General features: G+C 33.4%; 5 protein-coding genes across 7 annotated transcripts; 3 read left to right on the plus strand and 2 right to left on the minus strand.

Annotated features, from left to right (window-relative positions):
* Positions 1-237: 237 nt before the first annotated feature.
* LOC101222399 (GPN-loop GTPase QQT1) lies at positions 238-5,039 on the minus strand. 2 transcript variants are annotated; one of them, XM_031884680.1, is made up of 11 exons: positions 4,867-5,039; positions 4,609-4,727; positions 4,428-4,472; positions 4,260-4,339; positions 3,833-3,907; positions 3,307-3,410; positions 2,831-2,987; positions 2,657-2,744; positions 1,776-1,848; positions 1,569-1,699; positions 238-907 (listed from the first exon to the last, which is right to left on the minus strand). In XM_031884680.1, exons 2-11 carry the CDS (start codon positions 4,698-4,700, stop codon positions 850-852), a joined length of 903 nt encoding a protein of 300 aa, XP_031740540.1. In that variant the 5' UTR covers positions 4,701-4,727; positions 4,867-5,039; the 3' UTR covers positions 238-849. The 2 variants fall into 2 exon arrangements, with proteins under 2 accessions (XP_031740540.1, XP_031740539.1); XM_031884679.1 differs by having other exon boundaries at positions 4,609-4,742.
* Positions 5,040-10,568: 5,529 nt separating this feature from the next.
* LOC101222637 (LIM domain-containing protein WLIM1) lies at positions 10,569-11,929 on the plus strand. Its single transcript, XM_004141243.3, has 5 exons — positions 10,569-10,938; positions 11,055-11,151; positions 11,233-11,276; positions 11,352-11,441; positions 11,525-11,929. Exons 1-5 carry the CDS (start codon positions 10,804-10,806, stop codon positions 11,696-11,698), a joined length of 540 nt encoding a protein of 179 aa, XP_004141291.1. The 5' UTR covers positions 10,569-10,803; the 3' UTR covers positions 11,699-11,929.
* Positions 11,746-14,619, minus strand: LOC101210181. The gene has a single exon (XM_004141358.3). The coding sequence runs from the start codon at positions 13,505-13,507 to the stop codon at positions 12,224-12,226; it is 1,284 nt and encodes a 427-aa protein (XP_004141406.3). The 5' UTR covers positions 13,508-14,619; the 3' UTR covers positions 11,746-12,223.
* Positions 14,620-14,967: 348 nt separating this feature from the next.
* Positions 14,968-20,628, plus strand: LOC101210431 (putative nucleobase-ascorbate transporter 10). 2 transcript variants are annotated; one of them, XM_031884836.1, is made up of 15 exons: positions 14,968-15,628; positions 15,723-15,820; positions 15,900-16,076; positions 16,178-16,278; positions 16,379-16,454; positions 16,544-16,603; positions 16,701-16,885; positions 16,977-17,073; positions 17,170-17,256; positions 17,366-17,424; positions 17,717-17,808; positions 17,915-17,992; positions 18,133-18,299; positions 18,393-18,548; positions 20,529-20,628. In XM_031884836.1, the coding sequence occupies exons 1-15, from the start codon at positions 15,532-15,534 to the stop codon at positions 20,535-20,537; spliced, it is 1,539 nt and encodes a 512-aa protein (XP_031740696.1). In that variant the 5' UTR covers positions 14,968-15,531; the 3' UTR covers positions 20,538-20,628. The 2 variants fall into 2 exon arrangements, with proteins under 2 accessions (XP_031740696.1, XP_004141407.3); XM_004141359.3 differs by lacking the exon at positions 20,529-20,628 and having other exon boundaries at positions 18,393-18,731.
* Positions 19,990-21,361, plus strand: LOC105435311. Its single transcript, XM_011655852.2, has 3 exons — positions 19,990-20,895; positions 20,982-21,065; positions 21,158-21,361. Exons 1-3 carry the CDS (start codon positions 20,497-20,499, stop codon positions 21,221-21,223), a joined length of 549 nt encoding a protein of 182 aa, XP_011654154.1. The 5' UTR covers positions 19,990-20,496; the 3' UTR covers positions 21,224-21,361.
* The last annotated feature ends 1,072 nt before the right edge of the window (positions 21,362-22,433 follow it).

The raw sequence follows: 22,433 nt of genomic DNA on the forward strand, positions 1-22,433 counted from the left end.
GTAGAAATAGCATAAACCAAGAAATACTCTCAAGAAGAGAAGCCAAGATAATGGACTAGATGAAGAAGAAACGATATAAACCATAAAATAAAGGTTGGAAAACGATGGTGATGTATTCTTAATTGAGCCGAAGGGGCAGGTGAGAGACTGAAAGACGAGGCAGTACATGCATGTGTTGAAAACATTATGAACGTAAAGATATTGACAAGTAAAGAAGGCAAACACATAACAACCACATTCCAACAGATAACGACCATTCGCCATTTTCCATTGCTTCACCACACAAAATTCAAACTTCTCACTCAACCCACCAACTGAGCAATAAAAACATACATTCATAATTGACCCCCCCTATGAAATAAGAAGGTGGGCAAATGCATTAAACATCTACTGTTTTGAAGTATGAGAGTTTGATGAATTGCAGAAAAAACACAAAGTAAAAGAGGGGGAAAATCATAAATTAGTGCCAAAGGATTAGGCAATAGTTGTTCAACTCAGACATACACCATGGAGCATAACAGATAGTCATACTCAACAAGTGACTAGATATAGTAGTCTGGATCACATGCTTTTAAAAGCTATCTGCACGGTATTTGCACATTTATTAATCCTCTCAACATGTTACCAGTTTGTCATTTAGAGAGCGGTCTACATGGCAATCCAGGCGCCATAGCTGAGAACTTGAGAGGAACATTAGCAGCTGCAGAGCAAAAGAGATTAGACACTAGACATTGCTGCAGTTCAACGGGCACCACTGGGAACTTGTGCACAATCAATGCAAGTGAATGCGGAGGTGACTGGTTTCACCGATACATGCACTTTCTCAGCAGAAAATCATAGTCTCAGTCATCAGTCATTGAAGTTGAGAGTTTCATCATCCATGTATTTCTCTTGCACTGCTGCAACTGTAATACTTAGTTAAGCAAACTTCGATATCCATTTCTTAAACGTAATAAATCAACTCACAATGCATGACTTAGAAAAACAGAACAACCTTTGAGCAGTTGAGCCTATACCTACTATAGAAAGATAACCAAGTTAGGGTATATAGCAAAGAAAATAAACCACAGAAATGCCAATGGGCTATGGCAATGGCCTTCAGAAATGAACATCCCCTTTTACTAATCTTCATGATATGGCTAGCTTGGCAAGAAATATATTACCAGCCAACTCAACCGGCTGGATCTGATTTTTAGATCAAAAAATAAATTAGTTATTTTACCAGCCAACTCAACCAATAAGTAGACTATGAAATTGAAGAGGGTGGGCAGGCAGGCAGGCTATTCAAATAAATTTCAAAATCAACATTAAAAAAGGGAGGTGAAGATCAAATAAGACAACCACAACCAATTGTGTGTTAGAGTAGGAGGTCATGTGTTCGAATAGAATCCTTGTAAAGCCATTTTGTTCCTAATTAATATTTCTTTCACTCGTTGGGTATAGGTCTACTACCAAATTTCAACCACAAGTGAGTGAGAATTGTTGAAGTTACCATAACTGATTGATGATTTAACAAATTAAAAATAGAACAATTTATATAAGAATAAATTGTAGGCAGAAAAGGATATCTGTAATAGTCCCAATCTGTAGCACCAACTGCAATCTTGCTAAATTCAACTGCACTTGCTTCCATACCAGCAAAAATGTACCCATTGGTCTTGTCTAATAGCTTAACAAGATTTCCTACACTCTCTTTATCCTGTGAATAAGGATCTGAGCAGTAAGCCCTCAGATAGACCCAACGATTTGCGAAAAGTAAGGACAGAATGGCTTGCCTGGATATCTAAGGTTGTAAAATTGACTAAACCAAAATCTTCGATTACACCACAAAGCTCTTTGGTGAGCTTTCTGCAACAAAGAGAGAATAATTCATATAAGAATAGAGATACTAGATTTACAAGATCACTGAAATAAAGAGCCATTGGTGTACATTGATTCTATAGATCAAGTTAATATAAAATCTGCACACCACCTACTTTACTATTATTGAAAAGAAGAAGACAAGATATACGTGAAAAACCCTAGTACAGTAAGCAAAACCATGATAGAAGCCGCTCTTATTATTTTCTAATAATCAAAAGAGTATAAGAGGGGAGAATATATATAGGCTATAATAAGCCCTAACAAAAAAAGGAAATAAAGCTAGGGTACAATAAATTACACAAATACCCTTGGGGAAATAAACACTCCCCACTAGCCCCTAATTTCCAACAATTATAATGTTCATACAAGTTACAAGTTACCCCCATTAACTTTCAACATGAATGATATATAATATCAATAAGACCAGTGTTCGACAGTTTAAAAGCACTTGTGAAGCTTTGCATGCTAATCTCTCTTCCAGAGATTGGAGCACATACTGAGTAGAAATTTGTATCATAATAGACTATGCTGAGACAATATAGAATTTGCAGTCATAAATGGTAGCTATCATTTTGGAAGGAAAAGGAGTTGAGTGATGGATCAATAATAAACGTATCAATATTATTTTGAAAGTCAGGGACTACAATGAGGAAGCAATTAGGTCAGAGATCTAGTTAGATAAAAGATCAATGAATGACTGGCAGTTAAGATAACAGTTATACTTCAATTAAACATTAATTGTAAAGTGCAAAGATCCAAATTTTGGATAAAAATGTGGCAATCAACATCAAACCTGTACTTGGCAGAGCGAGGATCTTGGTCAAGATGATGTTGTAGGTATGATAAGTCTTCCACATCCGTATAGAAGTCAAGGTTAAAAGCTGTAATATTAAAAGGAATAAGCAGCAATTACAATTATCAATGTGATCAGCCTTCACCTGGCACAAACGTATACAATAAAACATACCTAGCCTTCCATAGTTCTCAATTAAATCAATCTTAGATAAGACATTAACGTGTGGGAGCTCCAGATGCAACATGGTTGATAAAGAGAGTAGCAGTGCACTAACATACTTCCCAGGGTCACTGCAAAGATGAGCGTCAACTAAATGCACTGCAGTCAACTGTAGAAGAACGAGAATCTATTAAGATGTTTTTTAATAGCATTTCGCAACAAACTAGGGCCCATTTGACAACAATTCATTTCTGATTTTCTATTTTTATAGTTTAGGCTTATTCATCAATAATTTATTTGTTTTGTTTTTACTTGGGAAATAAAACTACTTTTTTGGTTTTTATAATTTAAAAGGATTTTAAATATGTTCTAAGCGAGAGAGATAAGCTAATTTTCTAATGACAGAAAAGTAAAAACCCAATGTTATCAAATGGACCCTAAAAATGAAAGAAAGGTTCAAATATACATATTTCTCCAGAAGCCTGTACCCTCAGATTCAAATTCTTAATGAGTTTCATTATAACGTTCTTGGCATTAGAGTGTAGGGAAAATAATTCAACTTGTCCTGGAAAATCGAATAGGAGGTAATGATCTGCAAAAATTTGATACTATCATCAGGTGGAATTCCAAAGATTCTGAGCCAAGATGTTGATGGATAAAGTAAACCAACGAAAATGGGAAAGTCTAGACACAAACAAAAGACCAATTAAACAAGAAATTACCTGTACTAAACTTTAAACATTCACAATCGAATGAATAATCACATTGTAACTATATACACTTACACATTGGTGAGCAGCAGAAAATTATTATGAGCAAAAAATGATAAAAGAAAAGGGTGCACTTATAAAGATAATGGTAATTCAATAACATGTAAATCCTTAATCTTAATTTTCATGACACACATCTCAGAATCGCATATGTAAAAAGCATAATAAAAAATTGTATATAACATCATGTAAACAGATTTCCTTGGGTTGTCAGGAAAAAATAAAACGGACGCACTACACCAACCTTTCAAAAGAGGTGCCAATCTAGCTTGCAACCAATCTATATTGTTCTCCAGATAATCCATGCAATAAACCAAGCCTGTAAAACATATAAATATGTAATTCCAACAACTATATCAAAAATCGGACTACGTTGGTCGATAGCCCACCATATAAATCACCTACTACTATGTCTATGACACTTTACAGAAATTTCTCAGGCTTAATTTTTCCGACTTCAGGGAAGGACATTGTTTCCCCTTTTTTATATTAATGACCAAAGGTTTTTCATACAAGACAAGATTTTCTATGGTCCATATCGTGATCTCTCATCCATAACTTATCAAGTTTTACACAACATTGTTACTCACCATCCATAATTAGACTTCTTGGGAATGTGGCATAATAATTTTAGAAGAAAAATAGATGAACAAAGACTTTTGTCTACCTACCTCCATTAGGACCAAGGGAATGTTCCATCATCACATCACTTAACTTGATCAGATCCTCAATGTTTACAGCACATTCATAGCTACATTTAAGTCAAGGATACCTTTCACTTGAAAAAGTTGAGACTCAGAGAACAAAAGAATGGGAAGAAAAGCCATTAGTGAGGATACGGTAATGAGTCATTAGCAGGATCCAAGTTGATAACAGCAACCTTCCTACAAGCAAGCAAGCAAGCAAGCAAGCAAGCAAGAAGTCAGGAACGTAACTGAAAGAGAAGATACTCAAATGCCATACGATGCCCTAAGTTCAATCAATGCATTACTATGCTGCACACTGAAGAAAAGTTGGTACCTTCCTATTAGTTGCAAAAACTGAGACATGCCATTACAGTAGGTAGTCTTTCCTGAACCAGGGGGACCGATTACAACTTGGCCAAACACCATCTTCGTTTTGCAATCTTTTCCTCTACCCTAAAAGAGACGAACCTTACAGAGATACAATGAATTGAATCACGTTGACGGTGTTAGAGTGAAAGAGAGAGAGAGAGAGAGAGAGAATCACAGATATGACTTCACCGCCGTTTTTCGACCTCTGTAATCAACAACCCACCTTCAGAAATCGGTATTTACGATTTCTTTTACCAAAATTCACGCTTTCCCGGCGAAGCCCCTGCGGAGAATTGTCCGGAAGATGACCCCTCTCAACCCTAACAGCTAAAAAGATAGAACCAATGTAAAATGGCGGCTAAAGCGTTAAAATACGTCCGTCCTTATACCTTCAATGTAATGCATTATATACATTCTCTATCTCTATCTCTATCTCTATTTGTATCATCTATACTATCTTCAAAATGGCTAATATCTTTAGATTTCTTTACCCTTTTCAAATCTTAAATTTCCAACCTTATTTAATTTTTTAAATTAATCTTTTAATTTAATTGATTTTTTTATTATTTATAATTATTTAATTAATATAAAAAAATGTTTATCATTAATTATTTATAATCTTTTCAAATTTCCACCCATAACTTTTGAAGGTTTCAATGTAAAAGAATTATTTCTATAATTAAAATTTATAAATATGTATTAGATAAGATTTCAAAAGATTTTGTAAATTTTATCTTCTATAATCATATAAAAAAACTATCCTCCATCTTTCTTATAAACGTTTAAATTTTATTTTCTACTTAAAGTTTGTTTTATATCTTTTTATTCGCTATGTTTTGTTTTGATTTATTACTTCATTTATATTGATATATTTTTTACTCACTATATTTTTTTCATCTACTACATTGTTTCCATTGATATATCCTTTTGTATTGCAATTGCAATAGGTTAAAATTTGAAATTAAAAAAAAAAAAAACTTGAATAACACACGTAAGTTATACAAAATTGAAACAACATCAACGGTGAAATCTAGGCCGAAGAATTATGAGTTCTTTTTATATAAAATAGTAATTGTTATATACAATAACAAGTGTTTTGAGTTAAGTATACCGAGATTATTTCTATATTTAGCTTTTTTTTAATAATAATAACAATAAACTAACAAACCTTTTTAAGTTGTACGAATTTTTAAAAAAAATTAATTTATAGGACATTATTATCAACAATACATGATTATAATAATGATTTCTTGTGAAATGAACAATTTTATTTTTACCCTCTTACATCTTAAAATGTTTTACAATTAGTATTTACCATTTTTATGAATAAAAAAAAGTTAGATATAAGTTAATAAGTTGTCTGTAACATGAGAAATGATAAATTGATAAAGTCAAAGCAAGTAAACAATGATTTAATGTGTTTATAAATCATTTAAAACATTTAACACTCAAAAAATATAAGTTGATAAGCTAATTAAAGGAATACCAAAAATATTCCTTTCTACAACTTAAATAGTTTCTCATTCAATTATAATTTATTATAGAATCTCAAACATTTTAGAATACCCAAAGTTTTTTAACTTTTTATTGACTACTATAACATGTTTGCTCTATATTATTTTCACCAAATATTTATCTCACATTCTACTCTCGTTATTTTTTTTATTTTTAACTTTTTTTCTTATACTTCATTCTTTTTAATCCACGTCAAATTGAATACATGTCAAATTGAATACATATTAGTTGAATAGAAGCTCTACTATTTTTTAAGTTTTATAACTATATATATTCACCGTTTAATATTATCAAATTTTGCCATCCAATTAAAAAGAATCATTTTACAATGTATGGTGAAACTTTAAATTGATCAATAAGATATTACGTCCCTAAAATGAATATTTGTTTAGCTTCAAGTTGTAGCAAATATTGAGTTGTAATATTTGTAAATAAATGTGTTTAAAATGCATTTGATCTCAAACACCAATCAAACAAAAAATATATATTTTTTCATATTATCATATATGTTAGATGTTTTATGTAAATTTTGTTTTCAACGTTTTATTTTTGTTTGATATGTATGATCATTTTTAAAATTTTATTTGTTGTCTTTTTCTACTCTATTAATTAATGATATTTTTCATCATTCAAAACATAAAAATAGATATCGATTTTCTTATTTTAAGAGAAAATAACATAAGTTGAGAAGTGTATATATATATATATATATCCTTACTTTTACCCTAGTGAAAAAGATGTTAATTATATTATTTTATAATTAATTTATTGTTTATAATTATTTATTTAATACAAAGAATAAAGTCAATCGTAACTATTGATTATCTTTTCAAATTTTTACCTTCATGTCTAATACACTTTTTATCTCGAATATGAAAGTTTTATTGATTTATTTTAATAATTTAATTTATAATATTTATGAATTTAAGAGATAAAGAAGGTTAGAATATGAAAGTTTTATTGATTTATTTCAATAATTTAATTTATAATATTTATGAATTTGTATTTATTTATGAGATTTAAGAAAAACTTTGTAATCTTTTATCTTCTTCAACTATATATAAAAATCTATCTTCACCCTTTTCTTAGGAAATTAAGTTGTTTCTCTTCTTTTTACTCACTACATGTGTTTTTCCTTTTTGTTTTTTGTTTTTCTTTCTTTTTTTTTTTTTTTTTTTTTTTGCCAATTAAGCAATTTTGTTGACTCAATTGTTTTTACTAATTAGTATTGTTTACTTGAACACATCTAAACATTTATAATGATGTGATTTGTGGAAATTTATGGTCATAGGATTATGATTAAATCAAAATTTGAGAGTGAATGGTTTTCAAAGTCTTTTGTGTTAGAAAAAAAAATATATAATAATTACAAATATTTAAATTTTGATAAATATTGTTTATTACTTATTTTAAATTCCATCGACTATACCAAAAAAAATTACATGTCTTTTGCAGCATTCACATTTTTTTTTATAAATAGTGGCATTTATTTGGTAAGCAAATCAATTTTCTATTTCTATGCTAATTAGTTGTTCTTTTGTAATATATATATTTAATCTTTGAATTTTTTCTAATAAAAAAAACATGTGTTATATGGATTTTAGATTTATTATAGTTTATTTACTTTTATTTAAATTATTGTTGCTAATACATCCGGCTAAGTTTGTAGATTTAATGGTGAACATATATTTTTATTATATCAATCATTGATTTTTTTTACTAAAAAAACCATGTCTTAAACAAATTTTAGATTTATCATAGTTTGTTTAATTTTATTTAAACTATTATATGATTACTAATACATTGTCGTAAATTTGCAAGTTTGTCGGTCAATATTCTAATAGAAGATTTAGAACCTTTTCAAAATATACTTGAAATTTCAAAGGAAGTTGATAGATGTAAAACAAAATAATGAAGAAGTTTTAGAGGCGTCGAAAGTTATTGTAATTAAAACGACAATCATATATTTCATATTTATTTATTGTTTATAATTTAATAAATTATGTTAGTTGAAACGTGGTCACAATACAATATTTTTCCTCATTATTTTACTCTATTAGTAATCAATACATATATACAAAATTCAAACTTTAGTTTAAAAAAATTTATAGCGTTTTGTCCATTTTGATGCTCACATTTGATTTCAAAACATTGTAAGTTGGACTTAAAGATTTTGAAGCTCAATTTTACCATGACCATTAATAAAGGTTCAATTTTCTTTAGTTATCATATTATGTTTCTTTAAAATTATTTCTCAATTCAATATTATGTTTTTTAATTATCACACACGTATATAAGTATGAAAGAAAGAAAATATAATAATTTCAAAAGAAAGAAAGGTCTTGTAACATGCAAAGCACGTTTGTGTATTCTAGTAGTTCTAAATGGTCTCTGAACTCATGTTTGATAATTAGTTGATTAACGATAAAATAATTGTAATATTAATTTTTGTATGACATCCCTCTTCTTCAACCTTGCATCATTGTGCTGCAGATTTTTTTGTTATCCCGGTTGTTGCTAATGAAGAACGAAGATGAATTTAGTCATCACCATACTTTTTTTTTCATTATCATACACAAACATTTCCTTTATATTTCTTACCTTTTTTGTTTTCCCTTTTGTTTCTTAGAACCTTCATTTCTCTCCTAAAATTCCTATATTGTTTTCCAACCAGTATCATCACTTACATACCCTCATGACAAAAATTTCCAACCAATATCACTTAATCAAGCCCGCAAGAAGACTTAGAAGAAGAAGAAAAAAATATAGCAATTTTAGGGGAAAATATGAGGGTTTCAAGAAACATAAAAGTAAGAAAAAAATGTTGGGTACCATATGAATAAAATGTAAGATGAGGTTTAAATTCATCTTTGTTCTTCGTTAGCAACATCGGGATAACAAAAAAAAAAAACAAATTTGTCACATGATGCCCTATCATAAAATAGTAGTATTATAATAATTTTTACCAAATCAATTGATTAATCATATTTAACGTCCATGTAACTTTAAAGATCATTTTGAACTATTAATTAAATGTGAATAAGATATGTGATGAAAAATTGAATGAATAAAAAGTTAGAGTGTGATTGGAAGGTATTGGTTGCGCCAACGCAATCATTCCATGGCTACCCCTTCCCTTTTCCCTTTAAATATTCCTTCACCAAATTTGAAATGGTGATGCCCAAAAATCATCCCTATGTTCCTTAAAATAAATATCTTAGAAAAAAAATACTTTATTATTTACGTTCATAGACATATTAACATATTGATTAAAATATTAGCATGTGACATGCTAATGAAAAATTAAAACCTTACCATTTGGCAAGAATTTTTAAAAAATCCATTATTTCGTTTCATTTTCTCAAAGAACGAATTTAATATCAATTTAAAACTCATACCTAAAAGTTTTAATTTTATAACCAATTTATTTTTAGTTTTTGGTTTTTCAAAATTAATTCAATGAACGGTAAGATAGTCGAATCATTATTAGTCAAAATCTAAAAACAAAAACAAGTATTTAAGAACTAATTCAAATTTGGACTAAAAACCAATAAGGAGAGTTAAATTGTAGGCTTGATATTTCAAAACTAAAACTTATTTGAAGTTGATAAACATACAAATGATTGTATAAAAAAATGAGAAGAAAGAAACTTAATCTTAGAAAACCAACGGTTACTCTAACTCAGTCCTAGAAATATCCAAGAATATGAAAATGATGAAAAAGGCAACAGAAAGCCATATGAGATCAGCAAAATGGTTGGTTTTCCTAGAATCAAAAGTCTGAGAAATCAAATCAAAAGCAATACCTCTCGCTCCCCACCCCATGATTAATTGTTACAAAACTTGTAAACAGGGAAGGAATCTTTCAATTTCATTTCATTTATTTTTTTATTCTTCTGTCACCACTCCACACTGTCATGGTCCCATCCAAATTCCTTCACACTGCTCTCCACATCACACCCTCTACAACACAAACAACCTGTTAGGACATAAACATAGTTTTAAAGCAATTTAGATGGTGTAATTATAATGCTATCATAAACCATCAAAAATCTATATATTTGGATCATCAATGCATGATTCGAAAGAACCTAAAGCAATGTAACTTGGAATAGCATAGTGCTTGGTTTTCTACATTATCTCGTTCAAGCCAACAACATTAGGTCTATATGAATTGTCTCCTTTCTTTTTGTAGGGGATGTGCAGTATAGTATGGTCAAAATACAGCTTTAATGTCACTAAAGTCATATCATCTAATGACTTAGCCCCGTGACAAACTTAGTTTTTACTCTGTAACATTGATAAAGATACTTGATAGATTAGGTAATTTCAATAGGAAGTAATAGCAATTTAATTCAAAGAAATAAGGGGGGAAGTGGGGAAAAAAATCAAAGGGAGAGAGAGAGGGATGGTTGGTTGGGTTGGATGCTTGCAAATCCAGACAAATTGATTACCATTTATGCCCTTCAACTTTAGATTTGTCTACTTGAATCTCTCTTATACATACACCCATATCTTTTGCATCCATAGCCCAATTTCTATCTCTCTGCCCTCTTCCTTATCTCCTTCACATTGTCTTCTTCTTCCTCCTAACACCGACTCAAATTTCAACACCAAGAAACTATAGGATTCTTTTGCAATTGCTATGGCTTTTGCAGGAACCACCCAGAAATGCATGGCCTGCGACAAAACTGTCTATTTAGTAGACAAACTTACTGCTGACAATCGTGTCTACCACAAAGCTTGCTTCCGCTGTCACCACTGCAATGGAACCCTCAAGGTAAATCAAATCTCTGATCTGTTATGTCGTTTCAGTGTAATCAGATTTCAGATCGCTAATTGGGAAGATTATTTTTGGTGGGCTGTGGTTAACATCAAACGAGATCTGATTTGCAGTTAAGTAATTACAATTCGTTTGAAGGAGTGCTTTACTGTCGGCCACACTTTGATCAGCTCTTTAAAAGAACTGGAAGCTTAGACAAGAGCTTTGAAGGTATTTAAAATTATGAGAAAATTTCGCTTTAAAGTCATTTCTCATTAGATCAAACCAACAACATTCTTATCTTGATTTTAGGAACACCAAAGATTGGAAAACCGGAGAAACCGGGTGATTCTGAGGTAGCTAATTAATTGTATCATGCTTTGTTATGCTCTGTTTTGTGTTAATTTCAACTTAAAATACATATTTGTCAGAAACCAACAGCGACTAAGGTTGCAAGTATGTTCGTCGGTACTAAAGATAAGTGTCTTGGATGTAACAAGACTGTTTATCCAACTGAGAAGGTAAATTTGAGGTGAAATTTAACTTTGTAAATGAAGAAAGCTTTGTTTTGAAGTGGGTAAACTTTAACATCATAATTTTTCAGGTTTCAGTAAATGGAACTTCGTACCATAAAAGCTGTTTCAAGTGCTGCCATGGCGGATGTACAATCAGCCCATCGAATTACATTGCACATGAAGGACGACTTTACTGCAAACATCACCATACCCAACTCATCAAAGAGAAAGGAAACTTGAGCCAGCTGGAAGGAAGCCATTAAAGAACCTTACACTCGTAGGCCTTGTTTTTCATTTTTTTCTTTTTTCTTTTTTTTTATGTCCTCTGCTTTCTTCCTTATTTTAGTCCTGCTTTTACGCTGTTCCCTTTTTGAACTTTAGCACCTCTCTCTTTGAAATTTGAATTGTAAAACAAAAGAAGTAATCGTGTGGGTCTCCCTCTGATTTTCGTTTTGGTTGGTGAATTCAAATAAAACTTGCAAGTAAAAGGCCAACGTATTAATTGATCATCCGTTATTTAATCACACATCAACATGCTCCAAAAGAGGCCGTTTGTTAATTTGTCCATCTCTGGACGTCACAAATTACAATACAACAGCTGTTGAAATTTCAACCTTAAACAAACATTATGTATATATTTATGATTAATAGCTTCTAATAACACTAAGATATACATAAACATTTACCGATTATACGTAATTTCTAGACATGGTTTACCAAAACTAACTAAGCTAGGCTAAGGCTAAAGGGTTTTCTCTTCTTCATCTTTATACATTTTGATTTGATTATCAAACATTGATACAAATGGGGTTGAAAGCATTATTATTGTTGTTATGATTATTTCTTGTTTGAGTATGGAACCTCCACGTGAAGAGGTAATCTCGAGACACGCAAGAAAGTTTGATAACATCGCAAAAGGCGGTGACAGAATTTTTCTTTCCGTCACTGTTTCCCCATTCAATCCTCACCCAACAAGAGAACCCATTTGAGGAATGAGGCACAGCCGCCGCATCGGAGAGGTGGAGCATCACTTCACCGCCGATTCTTCTGCCTTTGAGCCTTTCATCTCCGGTAACCATTGAATCGAGCCACAAGCACTCTGGTTGGCCAACCATTTCCTTATAAGCAGAATTCGCCATTCTCACTCTGTTATTCGAATCCGATATAACCGCTGGCAACACCTCGGATTCAACTTCCTTTTCCACTTCATCCGGTTTCTTCGGCAGCTGTGGAGTATTATTGGAGTGGACAGGGTTTTGAGCTTCGTTGATACACCCAACGCGAATGCTGGAACCAACAGGACGAACAGGGTGAGGAGTTATAACATTAGAAATAGAAACCGGGCATTGAAGTTGCTGCAATAAATCCTTCTCTTGAGGAATTTCAGAGACAACAGAACTATCAACACTGAATTCCACTCCCTTCTCTTCATCAAAAGACTTAATGAAATTAATCTCAGAAACAGGGGTGGTGGTTTCAGTTTCGTCAGAAACAGAAGGAAGAAGCGGAAGCGTGACAAGATTAGAATTAGAAGAGGAATCACGAAACCCAGAATTAATAGAAGGAAGAGAAAGATGAGGAAGTAAAGAAGAAGAAAAAGGATGATGGTGGAGGGAGAAATTAGGAGAAGGTGTAATTCTTGTTCGTTTTAAGGAGTGAGGGGAAATGGGTGGAGGACGAGATCTCTTACGAGTACGAGTGGGTCTAGCTTGTAACTGAGGCCATACATTTCGAAGAAAAGAGGAAGAGGAAGAAGAAGAGGAGGAATGGGGAATGTTGTTGAGAGAGTGATCAGAGGTGGGGAAAGGGGATTCGGGTTTGGGGGCAATGGGGCGGTATCTGGACATGATCTCCGCCGTCTTGTCGGTGGAGGGGAAAGGAGGGGGGAGAGTCTTGATCATGGCGGAGGTGGAAGGAGGGGGAGAGAGGGAGGGGAGGAAGAGGGAATGGAATGGAATAGGGGGGGAAGGGTTTAAGATGGAAGGGAAACGGTGGGGAGTGGCGAATAAGGGAAGGGCAAGAGAGTGACAGGTGGAAGAGGAATGTGGGGTACGTGGAAGAAAAAAGGACATGTGGGAAAGGGAGTGGGGCCATGCAAAAGCCAACGCATAACCAATCCAAAGTTAAGTTGAAGAGGAAGAGAGAGGAGTGGGAATGTGAATTCAATGGGCAGTGCCACCAATGAGAAGAGTGGAACGCGTGTGTGGTTGGCTCGCATGCGTTGATCCATCTATCACTATTGGTTTGGTAATTCAAATACAACAAATACAACAAATAACACAAATATAAATATAAATATTAAGCTCTCATCCTAACCATACTAATAAGAATGCATTGAATCAGCTCAGAAACAAACATTGGTGGTAGGAAAGAAGTAGAAGTTAGGAGGAGGAGTAGTAGTAGTAGTATATGTAAAGGTTGTTGATGGAGGAGAGGGGCACGTGTGAGGGGGGAGTTTGCATGCAAAGGGGATTGGAGGAATGGAGGGGGAGACGTGGCGGGAGGCGGTGTGGGGGCGTTGGAAAAGGAGCCTCATGTCGAGGGGTTAATTTAGATAGTAATTAGAATGTATATAGATAGGGGAAGGGGAATGGGAAGGGGAAGGGTATAAATGTAAAGGTCAAAAAAGAAAAGAAAAGAAAAAAAGAGCACGCAAAGCAATGCAGAAGAAACTGAAAGTGAAAACCCCTGGGTTGTTGTGTTGCGTTGTGTTAAACAATAATTTTGATTTGAGAGTGTGTTTTGTTTCTTCTTTATTATTCCCATTGGAGTTTGGGGACTCCCAGTTACGATTCTACCATTCATCTCTCTCTCTCTCTCTCTCTCTCTCCCCCCTACCCTTTTCACTTTTCTTCTCTTCAAAATTTAATATTTCCCTTTACAATCATATTATTAAGCTTCAATTGCCAAGTTATTGTTAGCCCTATAACTTATAAAGGGTTCAAATACCCATCATTTAAATTTCCATAATCTTTTTATTCAAATAGTTGAACACAATTTCATTAATAAAAACTAAATATCATGGCCATCACTGTGTTATAGTTGAAGTGAATCTAAAATTGGTGGGTAAAAAACAAATCGTGCAGAATCAGTGGCATTTATAAAACAAAAATCAGTACATTAAATGATGTTATTAGAAATTGATTCTCCAATAAATAGCACAATTCAAAAACAAATAAACCGATTATTCCAACATCCTTATATATGAGTTGTTTAAAACAATTCATACAAACGCACACACACACACACACCTGTTTATGTATGGACAATGTTCTCGTATGAATAATTTGACCTATTTAAAACCCTACTTTATGAACAATATTGTATTTTAATTAAATGAAGAGAGTTCAATTTTTTATTAAAAAAAAAGATCCATAGTAGAGAAGTAAGTATTTAAATTTATTTTAAGGAAGAATAATTTCTTGGAAAAGTAATTTTTTTTTTTTTTTCATTTTGTTAATACATGAAGTGAACAAGTGTTGGCATATGTGTATTGTGGTGTGTATGAGATGAGATGGACCGTTTGGGAATAATAACTCAAACCTTTAGGCTCTAAGGGTAATTTTAAAAAGAAAGAAACCATTTCATAATTGGTGAATAAATATAAGGGGAAAAAAAGGCGCGCTATGGTCAATAATCAGCGATCACCAGAATACAGAGTGAAGAACAGAACAGAATGACGAGCAACCACCATAGCCTATCAATCATTTTTTCATTCCTACATCGTGGGTCGTTTACAATTTCCACACAAATTGTCCGTCCATGGCCGGAGCTTCTCGCTTTTTTTTGTTGGCGGTGTTGCAACTTCCATTACCCTTCGGAGCAGATAGGAAGAAGAAGAACTTCACTCTGTCATAGAAGAAGTTTTTTTTTTTATTTTTTCAACGCAATTTTTTTACAAAACCCCTCTTTAATTTCAAATACAAAATGGTGAAATGATTTGATTTCAGTAATCAATTTTAGGATGATGGGTTTTAAATGTAAGATTATAACGGTTTCATAGTTTGTAACTGTCGGATTTTGTTCAAATTTGGGCTGTTTCTCCTTTCTCTTTATATATAGTTTCCGTAATCCTATTGTATTTAGCGGCGGAGAAATGACTAATAAACCTACTGAAGATCCGCTTCAACCTCACCCGGTGAAAGAGCAGCTACCCGGAATTCAATATTGCATCAACAGTCCTCCTCCATGGCGTTTGTGTTCTTATTTATATACATTTATTGTCATTTTGTTCGTTTTTTGTTGAATCTTTCACTGATTATGTTTAGTCCTTTATCGTGAATGTAGCGGAGGCCTTTGTGTTGGGTTTTCAGCATTATGTATTGACACTTGGTTTCAGTGTTCTGATTCCTAGTTTGATTGTTCCTCAAATGGGTGGTGGCAATGTAAGGCGATCTTGAATTAGGTTTTTGGTATTTGAAATTTCTCAACATTTCATTAGCTTATTGGGTTTTTGGCACTCAGGTTGAGAAGGCCAAAGTGATTCAAACCTTGCTATTTGTTTCGGGATTGAACACATTATTTCAGTCTTTGTTTGGGACTAGATTACCAGTTGTGGTTGTGGGTTCATATGCATATCTTATTCCTACAATCTCCATTGTTCTGGCTAAGAGATACACTTCCTTGACAGATCCTCAAGATGTAATACTTTGTTACTTCTCTCATAATGCTATTGGTTCTAATGTTTCTGAAGGGATATGAAACAATAATGTTTGGAATTTATTTGTTGTATATACTTTTAGAGATTCATTCAGACTATGCAAGGAATTCAAGGAGCTCTCATAGTGGCTTCATGTTTTCAAATGGTTATGGGTTTCCTCGGCTTCTGGAGGAATACTGTGAGGTGTTTAACTCTTAACTGTCTAGTTTATGTGTTTCTTAACCATGTTGAACTTGGTTATTTTAGTTGAGTAAATAATTTTTTGTAATGACTATTGAATTAGGTTTTTCAGCCCTCTTTCTGTGGTTCCATGTGTTACTTTCACTGGACTTGGTCTGTATCATTTTGGTTTTCCAATGGTAATGCAATAAATAGCCTTTTGCTCTTCGATCTTACCTTGGCAATTGATTTTCTTCATGTTCTTCACACTGTTTTTTGCTATTTTTAGCTGGCAAGATGTGTAGAAATTGGACTTCCTGGGCTGATTATTATAGTTTTCATCTCACAGGTAAGTAAAATCTCATATTTTAGCCTCACTTCACAGCTTCTCTTTGTGCATTCGATGGTATCACAAACTCTTCCTCATTGGTTTTGTGGTTTTGCAGTATCTTCCTCATTTATTGAAAACAAAAAAGCCAATCTATGATCGATATTCAGTGTTGTTTTCAATTGTAATCATCTGGCTATATGCACAACTCTTAACTTCAAGCACCGTTTATAATCACAAGCCCACAACAACTCAGAAAAGTTGTCGCACTGATCAAGCTGGACTTTTGAGTACTGCTCCTTGGTAAAACTATAGCTACTGAATCAGAATATTCCTTTCAGAACTGTTGGAGAGTTCTTATATGTTCTATATTATCTCATTTCAATGCCTGCAGGATTTACATTCCCTATCCATTTCAATGGGGAGGTCCAACTTTCAATGCTGGAGAAGCCTTTGCAATGATGGCTGCTTCTGTTGTTTCCCTCTTCGAGGTCAAGTTCTTTGACTTCATATGTATTATATCTATCTTCTTTTCCATTAGCTACTTACCTCCTAGTCATCTTACTTCTAATAATAAGATATTTCAGAGTACCGGAACATTTTTTGCTGCATCAAGATATGGCAGTGCAACTCCAGTGCCTGCATCCATCATCGGCCGAGGTAGCGGTTGGCTGGTAAGATGTGGCATGAGTGTCCAATTTGTGCTAGAATTCTTCTTTGGTTCTCTACTTCTCTTATTAGTTTTGGAATCTTATTTTCTCATCAATTCTTCTTTAATTTCAGGGAGTTGGAGTTTTGCTCAATGGCATGTTTGGTTCTCTCACTGGCACTTGTGCATCTGTGTAAGATGAGGATATATTTCACTCGTTTATACAAATTAACAAAATTATATGGTATGATTGAGATTGGTTGGAATCTATGATTTTGTCCAAAATTCTTCAACAATATCACAAGATCAAGTTGGTTGGCTATTGCAGCTTGAAATACATTTTAACTTGTGCAAACCATCAGATACAGTAAAATTGGAAGTGGGACATTATATATTACATGAAAATGGATTGGATTCTTGGTAAAAACCAGCCCCATTTATCACATGTTGTACTGTTTCTCTCTAATGGGTTTTAAAAAGTGTAGGGAAAATGCTGGTCTATTAGCTTTAACAAGAGTTGGTAGCAGAAGGGTCATCCAAATATCAGCTGGCTTCATGATATTCTTCTCTGTATTTGGTAGGCTAGCATGATTTGACTAAATATTGATTATATAATTTTTTTAGCCTTGGGGTTACTCTACTTTGCCTTCCTTTTTGCCTAACAAATTTGACTCCAATATCAGGGAAATTCGGAGCACTTTTTGCCTCAATTCCTCTTCCAATTATTGCTGCCTTGTATTGTGTCTTTTTCGGCTATGTCTGTACGTACTCCCATCTCTCTTACCATAATTCGAGTGATATTTTTCTTTTAATTTATCAATGAAAAGTGTTGTTTCCATTAAAAAGAAAAAATGATTGTTGAAGATTTGACACTGCTGACATCGATGTAATTTCCCCACAGCCTCTTCTGGGCTTGGTTTTCTCCAATTCTGTAATTTGAACAGTTTCAGAACAAAATTTATCTTGGGCACCTCCTTCTTTTTGGGTTTGTCAATACCACAATACTTCAGAGAATATTATCGCCGAGATTTGAATTTATCAGAGCACATTTACTCTGGCCATGGATGGGTAAGCAAGCTGGAAGATAAAATAATCAACTAATTCAGCCTTCTAACTTCATTCTGTTCGTCTATTGAATGCTTGTTCTTATTCTCATTGCAGTTTAATGATGTGGTCGTCGTGATCTTCATGTCTCACGCAACAATAGCATCTTTGGTTGCTTTAATTTTGGATTGCACACTTTTTCGAGAAAACGATGCAACTCGGAAAGACAGTGGGTTACATTGGTGGGAGAAGTTTTGCTTATACAGTTCAGATGTAAGAAATGATGAATTCTATGCATTGCCGTTCTGCTTGAATAAGCTATTCCCATCAGTATAAGGCCTTGTATTGTACTACTAGGAAGTTTAACATTTTTTCATTCAAAATTTAACAAAAGAAATTTGGAGATCAATGGAAGATTTAGTTCATTATCAACTAAGTTATTCTATTCCCTACCAACTTTATTTGCAAAGCTTGGATTTTCTGCAACTATTAAATCGATCCAATCCAGAACAACACAACTTCCAAGAAAGAAACTTTCCAAAATTCAAAACCAACTTTCTGATTTTGGAGCTATGATTAAGAACATGACAGATGAACGGAGATTTAACCCTACTAATCTAACAAAGCACTAATGGATTCCAGTATTAGCACTTAGCAGCAAGGACTTTTTAACATCAAGTAATTAATGCAAAAGCAAAAAAAGGGATGTTTGACTTTAACTTAGCTAACACATACGGATGTCGGATTGTTTGTCTTTGCCTTGAAAGGGAAAGAAAAGAATGGAAGTATGTGAAGAAAAGAAGAATCTTTGAAAAGGTGAAATTATGAGAAGAAATGGTGATTTAGAGGCAACTGGCCAATGTTTGACCTTAACTTTTCTCCCATTGCTTTTAGAGGCAGAATCATAATCCATCTTCTTTGCAACCAAAGTCCATACTTTTCTCAACCCTTAAAATCTCAATAGCAAGAATTTGGTGGGGTTTTGGGTGACTCTAAAACACTCAAACCACTCACCTGCAAGGCCGTTTTGCTTCTAATGGGGACTAAACTGTGACACTCACATAACAGAGAAAAAGAAAGAGAAGATGGATTATGAAAAGGGATGCGATTTTATACAGTCAGCATAAACATGGTCCAATGAAAAACGCTGACCAAAACCAATCTCCAATCCAAGAGAGTTTCACAACAAAAAAGGAGTCAATAATTTGGCAATGAGAGGCTTCCACTTGTGGGGACGGCAGAATCTTAACTTTTTGAGTGATTTTTCAATAAAGACGAAACCTTTTGGCTTTTCAGAAGATATATAAATGAGATTGGAGGCTTGAAAGAGAAGTATAAACAAATAGCAAATGCAGTAAATTCCTTTAAAAAAAAAGTGAACTCTATAACATCTCAAGCTCTCCATTGTACCGTTCATAACCCAGTGAAGAAGAAGAAGGAAACCAAGGGGATAGGATAAGACAAAACAGGAATTTGTTAACTGGGATTTGCAAGATACATAATTATATGCTTGCCGGTTGTTTAACAATAAATAGAAGTCTAAATTCTACTTTAACCTTCAATATCAAACAACTGATAAAAAACAAGAAAGAGAAGAAAAAACAAAGGATACCCAGAAGAGGATAATATGAAAAAGGAAAGGCAATTGTTTTTATCATCTTCTTTTCCTGATTGAGAGAAAAAGGCAGCAATGATGGGTCAAAAAAGTGAGATATAAAGGAACTGATGAAGAATAGTCAAAGAAAAAGTAAAACCCCAAACTTAATCAAAAGCACTTAAGCTTAATAAAAAGGAAAAATGAAAGGTGGGTTTGTTCCAAAGTAGGCTTGAATTTTAATAGAAATGACAGCACCACCATTGTACACATTTGCAAGGGGACCTACTGTTGTTGCACATCCAAACGTTTGTCGCTTTTGATATCATCATTGTTGTTGATTTGCCCATTGTTCTTGCCAACTGGCATCTCTGATGTGTCCACAAACAGATAAAGAAAGGAAAGGGCAAAAGATAAAACGAGGGATAAACTAAGTCCAGGATTTTAAGTGTCATTGTTTTGATCCCTTTTTCTCCTTCAATAGAAATCCCACGACTCAGAGAAAGAGGACAGGGACTTTTTTTTTTTTATTTTTATTTTTTTTTATATAAACATTCCAATCTTCATAATCTCTTCTATTACCTGAAACCAAAATTTCCCTCAAAACTTAACCACTGAATTGCCACCATGAATGATTGGTCTGCCTCACATTATTGCAGTGGAAGTGAATCAGGTTGGACTATGTACTTGGACCAATCCTATACTTCAGACCATTGTTTCAACGGCGGGAGTGGCCGCGGTGAAAATTATAAGGCAAAAGCAGCAAAAGCAGCAAAAGCGAGAAAAGAGGAGGAGGATGAAGAAGAAGATTTATCGATGGTGTCTGATGCTTCTTCAGGTCCACCACATTACATTGAGGACAATGAAGAATTGTTTTACAACAACGGGTATTCTTCTCATGTCATTTCAGCTTCAGAATTAGAAAGAAAGAAGAGCAAAAAAGGCAAACAAAATGGGAGAAATCAGCAACATTCTTACCTTGATGATACTGCTAGCTCCCCTGTTTATGGCTACACCAAAGCAAATGTAAAAGAGCAGTTCCATTAGATTCTTCTTTTTAAATTCAAGAAAATATCTATCGTCCTTATGTTGGTTGATTGTTTATTGTGCAGAAAATCAAAGCAGCAACAAACAACAAAGCTTTGGAGGAGAGTCAAGTTGATTTTTCACAGGGATTCTCAGCAACCCATTTTAAGGTAAATTCATGATCATCATCTTCTTCTTCGTTTCCAGTTCAGTAATTTGAGAAATCATAAAATTAACTAAAAAAAGAAACTTTTAAACACAGAGAAAATCTGCATTTAGGAAACACCTGGGTTTTTATCGCTCGGAAAAATCAGCACCGGAAGAATGAGGCTATAACCGATTCCGCCGCAGCTTCCGATCCAACCTTTTTTATTTTTTTTGGGGTCGTCAAGTAAATGAAAACGACATGTTATTATTATATATATCAGAGGGATATTGTTCCTTTTGTTATTATTATTATTACCAATTTATTCTCCCCCCCCCCCCCCCCCCCCCCCCCAATGTTTTCGGCTCTCTGCCCTTCTCTTTTCCACGTTCTTGTCAATGCAATGGGAAACAGGAAACGCTAAAAATGGACCAAAAAAATGTTTATAGCATATATCTGAGATCCTAGCTACTATAAACAGAAAATCCCACTCATTGAATATATCAAAATTTTGTATTATTATTATTATTTTAGTACAAATATGAGAGTGGAGATTTTAAATCATCAAGTTTCAAACAAAAAAAAAGATGGATGTTATGCTCATGCCGAGATTATAAAATCATTTTTTCAACTATAAAAAGCAAGCCACCTTAAATTCAACAATTTCCCTCCTATTTACTATTGGCTATCATAAAGAAGCAAAGTTGATAAATTTGAATTTCAAGCGCTTTACACGAAGTTATAAAAATATATATATATATATATCTGTAAGCGTCCCACATCTCAACAAATCTCGCAAAACAACCCATCAACAAAACTAGTAAAAAATTAAATCTAGGTAGGTAAAAGGTATGGACTTGTAGTTATGAAATTATGTTATATTATTGAGGGGAAAAATAAAGAAAGGGAAGTGGCTAAAAAAACAAAGGAGGTGGCACCATATTTCCCACAGAAAGAGAAATGAATAAAAAAAGAAAAGAAGATGATGATTAAGCAATTATAACCAATAAAAAGGGTCACAACTCAAAAGAGAAACTTTAGTTTGAGGGCAATGGAAGATGACAGGGTAGCCAGCCTGCTTAAGTGACCAAACAACATTTGATAATTGAAGAGAAAAATGGGAAAGAAAAAGCAAAATGAATTCGAAAGAGACAAAGGTGTTGGAAGGAAGTCGAAAACGAAGCTTCATTTCAATTCAAAACAGAAACGGACAACAAATAAAACAACCCCACCACTCTTTCGGACAGCTACCGACTAGGAGGAATATGATCCATTAAATGAAACAGCTGCAATTATTGATTTTTCTTTTCTTCTATAAATAAAATATTACATCAAAAAACTGCTCCCACATCTTGGAAATAAATATATGGATTCTAGGTAATAGACAACTTTT

Source organism: Cucumis sativus, chromosome 4 (assembly GCF_000004075.3).
Source record: "Cucumis sativus cultivar 9930 chromosome 4, Cucumber_9930_V3, whole genome shotgun sequence".
In the NCBI taxonomy this organism is placed as follows: Eukaryota; Viridiplantae; Streptophyta; class Magnoliopsida; order Cucurbitales; family Cucurbitaceae; genus Cucumis; species Cucumis sativus.

What these genes read in the sequence shown, in the direction of transcription:
- LOC101222399 (XM_031884680.1), bottom strand. Translation starts at nt 4,700, where the DNA reads ATGGTGTTTGGCCAAGTTGTAATCGGTCCCCCTGGTTCAGGAAAGACT. An exon ending in TGAGAACTATGGAAGGCTAG is followed by an intron (nt 2,745 to 2,830) that starts GTATGTTTTATT and finishes TTAATATTACAG; the next exon opens with CTTTTAACCTTGACTTCTAT. An exon ending in ACAGATTGGGACTATTACAG is followed by an intron (nt 908 to 1,568) that starts ATATCCTTTTCT and finishes ACTAAGTATTAC; the next exon opens with AGTTGCAGCAGTGCAAGAGA.
- LOC101210181 (XM_004141358.3), bottom strand. Translation starts at nt 13,507, where the DNA reads ATGTCCTTTTTTCTTCCACGTACCCCACATTCCTCTTCCACCTGTCAC.
- LOC105435311 (XM_011655852.2), top strand. Translation starts at nt 20,497, where the DNA reads ATGAATGATTGGTCTGCCTCACATTATTGCAGTGGAAGTGAATCAGGT. An exon ending in ATGGCTACACCAAAGCAAAT is followed by an intron (nt 20,896 to 20,981) that starts GTAAAAGAGCAG and finishes TTTATTGTGCAG; the next exon opens with AAAATCAAAGCAGCAACAAA. An exon ending in TCTCAGCAACCCATTTTAAG is followed by an intron (nt 21,066 to 21,157) that starts GTAAATTCATGA and finishes TTTTAAACACAG; the next exon opens with AGAAAATCTGCATTTAGGAA.
- LOC101222637 (XM_004141243.3), top strand. Translation starts at nt 10,804, where the DNA reads ATGGCTTTTGCAGGAACCACCCAGAAATGCATGGCCTGCGACAAAACT. An exon ending in ACTGCAATGGAACCCTCAAG is followed by an intron (nt 10,939 to 11,054) that starts GTAAATCAAATC and finishes TCTGATTTGCAG; the next exon opens with TTAAGTAATTACAATTCGTT. An exon ending in AGAAACCGGGTGATTCTGAG is followed by an intron (nt 11,277 to 11,351) that starts GTAGCTAATTAA and finishes CATATTTGTCAG; the next exon opens with AAACCAACAGCGACTAAGGT.
- LOC101210431 (XM_004141359.3), top strand. Translation starts at nt 15,532, where the DNA reads ATGACTAATAAACCTACTGAAGATCCGCTTCAACCTCACCCGGTGAAA. An exon ending in CCTTGACAGATCCTCAAGAT is followed by an intron (nt 16,077 to 16,177) that starts GTAATACTTTGT and finishes ATATACTTTTAG; the next exon opens with AGATTCATTCAGACTATGCA. An exon ending in TTATAGTTTTCATCTCACAG is followed by an intron (nt 16,604 to 16,700) that starts GTAAGTAAAATC and finishes GTGGTTTTGCAG; the next exon opens with TATCTTCCTCATTTATTGAA.